The sequence below is a fragment of the Scomber scombrus genome, unplaced genomic scaffold (genome assembly GCF_963691925.1).
Source record: "Scomber scombrus unplaced genomic scaffold, fScoSco1.1 SCAFFOLD_57, whole genome shotgun sequence".
NCBI lineage: Eukaryota > Metazoa > Chordata > Actinopteri > Scombriformes > Scombridae > Scomber > Scomber scombrus.
The window spans coordinates 165001-174561 of record NW_026910437.1 but is presented as its reverse complement, the minus strand read 5'-3'; the positions used below and the strand labels follow the sequence as shown (position 1 = coordinate 174561).

At 42.5% G+C, this 9561-nt stretch overlaps 1 protein-coding gene and 2 non-coding genes across 3 annotated transcripts in view; all 3 read right to left on the bottom strand.

Annotated features, from left to right (window-relative positions):
• Positions 1-1506: 1506 nt before the first annotated feature.
• dkc1 (dyskeratosis congenita 1, dyskerin) overlaps positions 1507-9561 on the bottom strand; it is a 9006-nt gene continuing 951 nt past the window's right edge. Inside the window, exons 3-15 of the mRNA XM_062415163.1 lie at positions 9390-9476; positions 8916-9007; positions 8641-8825; positions 8477-8541; positions 7987-8113; positions 7642-7772; positions 5511-5654; positions 4798-4918; positions 4320-4438; positions 4137-4240; positions 3195-3234; positions 2944-3099; positions 1507-1714 (exon numbers count right to left, since the gene is read on the bottom strand). Of these exons, the coding sequence (XP_062271147.1) occupies positions 1646-1714; positions 2944-3099; positions 3195-3234; positions 4137-4240; positions 4320-4438; positions 4798-4918; positions 5511-5654; positions 7642-7772; positions 7987-8113; positions 8477-8541; positions 8641-8825; positions 8916-9007; positions 9390-9476 (1440 nt within the window). The 3' untranslated portion in view covers positions 1507-1645. The remainder of the gene's footprint in view (positions 1715-2943; positions 3100-3194; positions 3235-4136; positions 4241-4319; positions 4439-4797; positions 4919-5510; positions 5655-7641; positions 7773-7986; positions 8114-8476; positions 8542-8640; positions 8826-8915; positions 9008-9389; positions 9477-9561) is intronic.
• LOC133977024 (small nucleolar RNA SNORD83) lies at positions 4665-4740 on the bottom strand. The gene has a single exon (XR_009924898.1). It is a non-coding gene; the product is annotated as a small nucleolar RNA SNORD83 (small nucleolar RNA).
• Positions 9090-9286, bottom strand: LOC133977025 (small nucleolar RNA SNORD17). Its single transcript, XR_009924899.1, has one exon. It is a non-coding gene; the product is annotated as a small nucleolar RNA SNORD17 (small nucleolar RNA).

Here is a 9561-nt window from a genome sequence, read left to right as displayed (position 1 = left end):
ACTAAACAGGCTTCAATATTAGTTATAGGGGCTGTTAATATTAGCTCTATCTCAGTTATAGGGGCTGTTAATATTAGCTCTATCTCAGTTATAAGGGCTGTTAATATTAGCTCTATCTCAGTTATAAGGGCTGTTAATATTAGCTCTATCTCAGTTATAGGGGCTGTTAATATTAGCTCTATCTCAGTTATAGGGGCTGTTAATATTAGCTCTATCTCAGTTATAGGGGGTTATAGTTATATATATAATAATATAACTATATATAATTATATAATTATATAATATAATTATATAATTATATTATATATAATTATATAATTATATATAATTATATAATTATATTATATATAATTATTATATATAATAATATAACTATATATAGTTATATATATAATAATATATAGACTACTACATATCCCCTTCCTGGTCCGATATATAGTTATATTATTATATATAGTTATATATATAATAATATAACTATATATAATTATATAATTATATAATATAATTATATAATTATATTATATATAATTATATAATTATATTATATATAATTATTATATATAATAATATAACTATATAATTATATATAATTATATAATATAATTATATAATTATATTATATATAATTATTATATTATATATAATTATTATATATAATAATATAACTATATAATTATATATAATTATATTATATATAATTATATTATATATAATTATTATATATAATAATATATAATATAATTATATATAATTATATTATATATAATTATATTATATATAATTATTATATATAATAATATAACTACCAGCTCAGTATCGGTGCCGTTTCTTACGGTCCGTCTCAGAACTGGTCACTTGGTCTTATAATGATATAATTTCTGTGTTTATGCCCCCCCCACACACACACACACACACACACACACACACACACGAGTGTTTGGTTAGGTGTGTGTGTGTGTGTGTGTACTTGTTTATCTTGCTTTACACCAGCACTGTTGTTATTTTATTATGATTATTTGTTGTGAAGCACATTGAGTTTAACTTCTGTATGAAATGCACTTTATAAATAAAGTCTGATTGATTGATTTGGGTTCTGTTGGTTGAGTGATGATGTCACATTGAGTGATGACATCACATTGAGTGATGATGTCACATTGAGTGATGACGTCACATTGAGTGATGATGTCACATTGAGTGATGACATCACATTGAGTGATGACATCACATTGAGTGATGATGTCACATTGAGTGATGACGTCACATTGAGTGATGACGTCACATTGAGTGATGACGTCACATTGAGTGATGACGTCACATTGAGTGATGACGTCACATTGAGTGATGACGTCACATTGAGTGATGACGTCACATTGAGTGATGACGTCACATTGAGTGATGATGTCACATTGAGTGATGACGTCACATTGAGTGATGAATAAATTAAAGGGTTCCTGTTTGTGTGTCAGAGTGAGCGCTCCTGTTAATGACTCGTTTCAACACAAATACATAAAACTGTTTATTTATTTACAGATGAAAAAAACAAAATAAGATTTTTTTATAAAAAACAAAAACGTCTTTCAGTCCATTATTAAACTCCCAGAATGCTTTGCGTCACAGGTGTGACAGTGGGCGGAGCTTCCTGTCACTCTGACGCGTCGCCATCTTTCTGTTTCTTCTTCTTTTTCTTCTTTTTGACGATTTCTCCCGAAACCTGCAGGAGACACGACATCAGGTCACATGACACCTTCACTCTGAACCTTCACTGACCAATAAGAAACCTGATCACTGATCAATAAGAAACCTGATTACTGATCAATAAGAAACCTGGTTACTGATCAATAAGAAACCTGATTACTGACCAATAAGAAACCTGGTTACTGACCAATAAGAAACCTGGTTACTGATCAATAAGAAACCTGGTTACTGATCAATAAGAAACCTGGTTACTGATCAATAAGAAACCTGATTACTGATCAATAAGAAACCTGGTTACTGATCAATAAGAAACCTGGTTACTGATCAATAAGAAACCTGATTACTGATCAATAAGAAACCTGGTTACTGATCAATAAGAAACCTGATCACTGATCAATAAGAAACCTGATTACTGATCAATAAGAAACCTGGTTACTGATCAATAAGAAACCTGATCACTGATCAATAAGAAACCTGGTTACTGATCAATAAGAAACCTGGTTACTGATCAATAAGAAACCTGATTACTGACCAATAAGAAACCTGATCACTGATCAATAAGAAACCTGGTTACTGATCAATAAGAAACCTGATCACTGATCAATAAGAAACCTGGTTACTGATCAATAAGAAACCTGATTACTGATCAATAAGAAACCTGGTTACTGATCAATAAGAAACCTGATCACTGATCAATAAGTAACCTGATTACTGACCAATAAGAAACCTGATCACTGATCAATAAGAAACCTGATCACTGATCAATAAGAAACCTGATCACTGATCAATAAGAAACCTGATCACTGATCAATAAGAAACCTGATCACTGATCAATAAGAAACCTGATTACTGATCAATAAGAAACCTGGTTACTGATCAATAAGAAACCTGATCACTGATCAATAAGAAACCTGGTTACTGATCAATAAGAAACCTGGTTACTGATCAATAAGAAACCTGATCACTGATCAATAAGAAACCTGGTTACTGATCAATAAGAAACCTGGTTACTGATCAATAAGAAACCTGGTTACTGATCAATAAGAAACCTGATCACTGATCAATAAGAAACCTGGTTACTGATCAATAAGAAACCTGGTTACTGATCAATAAGAAACCTGATTACTGATCAATAAGAAACCTGATCACTGATCAATAAGAAACCTGATTACTGATCAATAAGAAACCTGATCACTGATCAATAAGAAACCTGATCACTGATCAATAAGGAACCTGATCACTGACCTCTGTCTCTGCGTCTCCAGGCTCCGCCCCCCCATCAGCCGCCTCCTCCTCCTCCAGTTTTGCCTTCTTCTCTTTTTTCTTCTTCTTTTTCTCTTTCTTTGCGTCCTCGGCCGCCGCCGCCGGCTCGGCATCGCTGTCTGCGGCTTCCCGTTTCCTCTGGAGGTCAAAGGTCACATGACAGGTTAGTCAGCTCTGATTGGACCACAGGTGGCAAATCAACAAGTTAATGTTATAAAATTAGAGTTTTTTACCTTTAATGAGTCACATGGTTCCTCCTTCACCTTCGAGACGCTGTCAATCAAAACATCAGAAGGTTAAAAACACCATAGATGGCACAGTGACATCACAGTGACATCACAGTGACATCACAGCGACATCACAGCGACATCACAGCGACATCACTGTTCTCAGGTGAGCTGACGCTCAGCTATCAGCGGAGTGAAGAAGCTCAAACCTGAAAGTTCCTGTAGCAGACTGACTCCCTCAAAGAGCACTGCAGCTCAGTGAGAGATAACTGTCTGCACACACACACACCTGTCTGCACACACACACACACCTGTCTGCACACACACACACCTGTCTGTACCTGACACACACACACACACCTGTCTGCACACACACACACACCTGTCTGTACCTGACACACACACACACACACACCTGTCTGTACCTGACACACACACACCTGTCTGTACCTGACACACACACACACACCTGTCTGTACCTGACACACACACACACACACACCTGTCTGTACCTGACACACACACACACACACACCTGTCTGTACCTGACACACACACACACACCTGTCTGTACCTGACACACACACACACCTGTCTGTACCTGACACACACACACACACACACACCTGTCTGTACCTGACACACACACACACACCTGTCTGTACCTGACACACACACACCTGTCTGTACCTGACACACACACACACACACCTGTCTGTACCTGACACACACACACACCTGTCTGTACCTGACACACACACACACCTGTCTGTACCTGACACACACACACACACACCTGTCTGTACCTGACACACACACACCTGTCTGTACCTGACACACACACACACACCTGTCTGTACCTGACACACACACCTGTCTGTACCTGACACACACACACACACCTGTCTGTACCTGACACCCCCCCCCCCTGCCCCCCCCCAGGTGTACCTGTAGTCCACGTACTGGTTCTTCCAGTCAGCAGGTGTGCTGCCGTTGGGTTTGCCGTGCTTGTCGAGGAGTCCTTTCTGAATCATCATCTTCTTCTGACTGGCCTGATGAACACATTCATAACCTGGTGAGTCATTTATTGACCCAAACTCAATATCAGCTGATCAATAAGTTGATCGGTACCTTTGGACCCAGACCCCACTTCCGAGGGTACGTGTCTCGCTCCATGATGACTCGTTTAATCTTAGCGACGATGCCGTGATCGCAGGTAGAGATCACAGCCGTGGTCATCAGAGCGATGCCTGAGAAGCACAATGTTACAAATATTATATATTTATATAAATATTATTATTATATATTTATATTAATATACATAGTATTATATTATTATATATTAATATAAATATTATTATTATATTAATATAAATATTATTATTATATATTTATATATATTATAATGTTTCATTAAATGATTATAAGTATTAGTTTAATATTTTCTTTAGATCAGATCGATGCTGGAACATTTGAAGCCATCAGAAAAGGGTGATAGATAGCAAGTCATCACTGCTCGAGAGCTGCTGCATCTATTACATCATCATGTGGCTTCACCTGTACACACACACACACACACACACACCTGCACACACCTGCACACACACACCTGTACAGATGGCCTCTCCCTTGGTCGTTATGACAACGATGTCCTGGTTCATCTCGATACCATCTTCATACCTGAGGACACCTGGAAGCATGATCTTTGCTCCGTAGCAGATGGCGTTCACCTGGAGAGAGACAGACAGGTGAGCAGACAGACAGGTAGAGAGACATACGGGTAGACGAGAGAGACGGGTAGACGAGAGAGACAGACAGGTAGAGAGACAGGTAGAGAGACAGGTAGAGAGACAGACAGGTAGAGAGACATACGGGTAGACGAGAGAGACAGGTAGACAGAGACAGACAGACAGGTAGAGAGACAGACAGGTAGAGAGACAGACAGACAGACAGGTAGAGAGACAGACAGAGAGACAGACAGGTAGAGAGACAGACAGACAGACAGACAGGTAGAGAGACAGACAGACAGGTAGAGAGACAGGTAGAGAGACAGACAGGTAGAGAGACAGACAGACAGACAGACAGGTAGAGAGACAGACAGACAGGTAGAGAGACAGACAGACAGGTAGAGAGACAGTCAGACAGACAGACAGTCAGACAGACAGACAGACAGGTAGAGAGACAGACAGACAGGTAGAGAGACAGACAGACAGGTAGAGAGACAGACAGACAGGTAGAGAGACAGACAGACAGGTAGACAGACAGACAGACAGGTAGACAGACAGACAGGTAGAGAGACAGACAGACAGGTATCAGACTCACGGCGCTGTCCTTCATGACGAGGCGTTTATGGGACACCAGCAGCTTCTCTAGCGGGTAAATGACTCTCCGCAGATACGTTTCGTCTTTGTTGTGATCGAACTGCCACTGAGCGTCCAGCACGTCGTGCATCGTCACCATGTTGTCCTGGAAACCAGTGACATCACATCAGCGGGTAACTCCCAGGATGCATTTCAGCATCCAATCACAGATTGGAGATCAATACTCCGATCAATAAGAGGGTCAACCTCCTAACCCTTTAATGATAACCCCTAACCTTTAACCCTTTAATGATAACCCCTAACCTTTAACCTTTAACCCTTTAATGATAACCCCTAACCTTTAACCTTTAATGATAACCCCTAACCTTTAACCTTTAACCCTTTAATGATAACCCCTAACCTTTAACCCTTTAATGATAACCCCTAACCTTTAACCTTTAACCCTTTAATGATAACCCCTAACCTTTAACCCTTTAATGATAACCTCTAACCTTTAACCTTTTAATGATAACCCCTAACCTTTAACCTTTTAATGATAACCCCTAACCTTTAACCCTTTAATGATAACCCCTAACCTTTAACCTTTAACCCTTTAATGATAACCCCTAACCTTTAACCCTTTAATGATAACCCCTAACCTTTAACCTTTAATGATAACCCCTAACCTTTAACCCTTTAATGATAACCCCTAACCTTTAACCCTTTAATGATAACCCCTAACCTTTAACCTTTAATGATAACCCCTAACCTTTAACCCTTTAATGATAACCCCTAACCTTTAACCTTTAACCCTTTAATGATAACCCTTAACCTTTAACCCTTTAACCCTTTAATGATAACCCCTAACCTTTAACCCTTTAATGATAACCCCTAACCTTTAACCCTTTAATGATAACCCCTAACCCCTAACCTTTAACCCTTTAATGATAACCCCTAACCTTTAACCTTTAACCCTTTAACCCTTTAATGATAACCCCTAACCTTTAACCCTTTAATGATAACCCCTAACCTTTAATGATAACCCCTAACCTTTAACCTTTAACCCTTTAATGATAACCCCTAACCTTTAACCCTTTAATGATAACCCCTAACCTTTAACCCTTTAATGATAACCCCTAACCTTTAACCCTTTAATGATAACCCCTAACCTTTAACCCTTTAATGATAACCCCTAACCTTTAACCCTTTAATGATAACCCCTAACCTTTAACCCTTTAATGATAACCCCTAACCTTTAACCCTTTAATGATAACCCCTAACCTTTAACCCTTTAATGATAACCCCTAACCTTTAACCCTTTAATGATAACCCCTAACCTTTAACCTTTTAATGATAACCTCTAACCTTTAACCTTTAAGATTAAAACTGAGTTTAACTTTAAATCAGGTTTTATTTCTTAAACATCCGTGATGTCAGAGTGATGTCAGCGTGATGTCAGCGTGACGTCAGCGTGATGTCAGAGTGATGTCAGAGTGATGTCAGAGTGACGTCAGCGTGATGTCAGAGTGACGTCAGCGTGATGTCAGAGTGATGTCAGTGTGATGTCAGAGTGATGTCAGCGTGACGTCAGAGTGATGTCAGAGTGACATCAGCGTGATGTCAGAGTGACATCAGAGTGATGTCAGCGTGATGTCAGAGTGATGTCAGCGTGATGTCAGAGTGATGTCAGAGTGATGTCAGAGTGACGTCAGAGTGATGTCAGAGTGACGTCAGAGTGATGTCAGCGTGACGTCAGAGTGATGTCAGAGTGATGTCAGAGTGACATCAGAGTGATGTCAGAGTGACATCAGCGTGATGTCAGAGTGACATCAGCGTGATGTCAGCGTGATGTCAGAGTGATGTCAGAGTGATGTCAGCGTGACATCAGAGTGATGTCAGAGTGACGTCAGAGTGACATCAGAGTGATGTCAGCGTGACGTCAGTGTGATGTCAGAGTGATGTCAGCGTGACATCAGAGTGATGTCAGAGTGACGTCAGAGTGATGTCAGCAGCGGTGAGACTCAGCTGACACTGAAGCGTCTCAGCTGCTGTTTCTGTTTCAGAGTTTAATTATCAGCCCTGCACCAATCAGCTGGCCTGAACTCAACACTCTGACCTTTTAACCTCACAGCTGGACAGGAAGTGATGCGTACCTTTTCTCCCAGGACGCCGGAGCGGACCCGCCTCAGTTCCTGCATCTGACCTCCGACCCCCAGCAGCAGCCCCATGTGGACACACAGCGTCCGAATATACGTCCCGGCCTCACAGCTGACCCAGAAGATACCTGAGAGGGGGGAGGGGGGGGGTTAGAGGAGGGGGGGGGGGGGTTAGACTGACTCAGATCAATACTGTCATCGATCGTAAATTCAAAAGTTTAAAATTAAATATAAAAAGATTTAAATAGTTTACAGACATGAAAAAACATCCATTAATAATAAATGATCAATAACTGACCAGCAGGGGGAGTATTGGTAGTATTGATTATTGATCGTTCTTACCGAGCCTCCTGTCGGGATCGTACTCGATCAGTTTGCTCTCGTAGATCGTTCGGACTCTCAGCTGACGCTTCACGGCAGCGATGAGCGGCGGCCGCTGGAACAGAGCGCCGGTCAGCGTCTCCAACGCCTGCAGAGAGAGACAGCCAATCACAGAGGGCCGGCTTCAGCCAATCACAGAGGGCCGGCTTCAGCCAATCACAGAGGGCCGGCTTCAGCCAATCACAGAGGGCCGGCTTCAGCCAATCACAGAGGGCCGGCTTCAGCCAATCACAGAGGGCCGGCTTCAGCCAATCACAGAGGGCCGGCTCGCTCCGACCAATCACAGAGGGCCGGCTCGCTCCGACCAATCAGAGGGCCGGCTCGCTCCGACCAATCACAGAGGGCCGGCTCACTCCGACCAATCACAGAGGAGCTTCCAAATGATAAAATTACATTTAAATGAAACTTTTAAAGTTAGCTGCTAATCGATCGTATTGATCGGCCGACTCACCCGAGCCAGCGTGTGCTCGCTGTCGATGGCGTTGTGCAGCCGAACGATTCCCACGTACTCTTTACCTGCAACACAGCAGAGAGCGGGGAGGGGCCGCTTGTTTTACTGAACCGGGACAACCGGCGGCCGGGCGGAGACACCCGTTAAACAGGAAGTGGTCTTACCTGCGCTCTGCTGGGACTTGACCAATCGCGTGGCTCGATCCACGCAGACGATCAGGCAGCCGGTGACCTTCGGGTCGAGCGTCCCGCTGTGACCCGTCTTCTCTACGCGCAGAATCCTCCGAATCCACGCCACGACCTCGTGAGACGACGGGTTCGCAGGTTTGTCCAAATTAATAAAACCCGACCTGCGAAGAAGACACGTCAACTTCCTGTCTGAGCGCTGCACGCCGCCATCGTAACATTCTTAACTATCGTAAACATCGTCGTAAACTCACCTGACGTAGTCGTTGATGTTCCTCTTCAGCGGGTTGCTGCCGTTAGCTAGCGGCGTGTAGTGTGCAGTTCGGATGTTCAGTTTGTCGAAATTCTGAAAAACATTCACATTTCTTCTTCGTTGGTTTGTACAGTAAACAGGAAGTGACACAGCTAGGCTTTTATTTTGGTTACATGTGATCAGCACAGTTGTCTCGTCTCGGCGGCGGGCGAGTCGCAGCGATCTCTCCGAGCGGTTTCAGGCGACGTCCGACAGAACGTCGAAACGCCGCCATCGCCGCCGGAGAGGCCCCGCCCCCAGAACGGGAGCGGGGCGGAGCCTATGACATCACACTACCGCTCAGCGAATGGATAAACTGCTTCATCATTTCACAATAAAAGGAGAGGACGGGTGAGGGGGGAGGGGGTGAGGGTGGAGGTGAGGGGGGTTGGGGACGGGTGAGGGTGGAGGTGAGGGTAGGGGGGGTGAGACTAACCTTCAGTAACAGCGGCCACTGAGACGTGTCCAGCGCCGCCACCTTGGACTCTGGTTGGATGAGGAAGTCGCCGCTCTGCTGAACTTCCTGTAAACAGACAGTTGAAGCTGATTGGTTAAAATCAAACAGTTGAAGCTGATTGGTTAAAATCAAACAGTTGAAGCTGATTGGT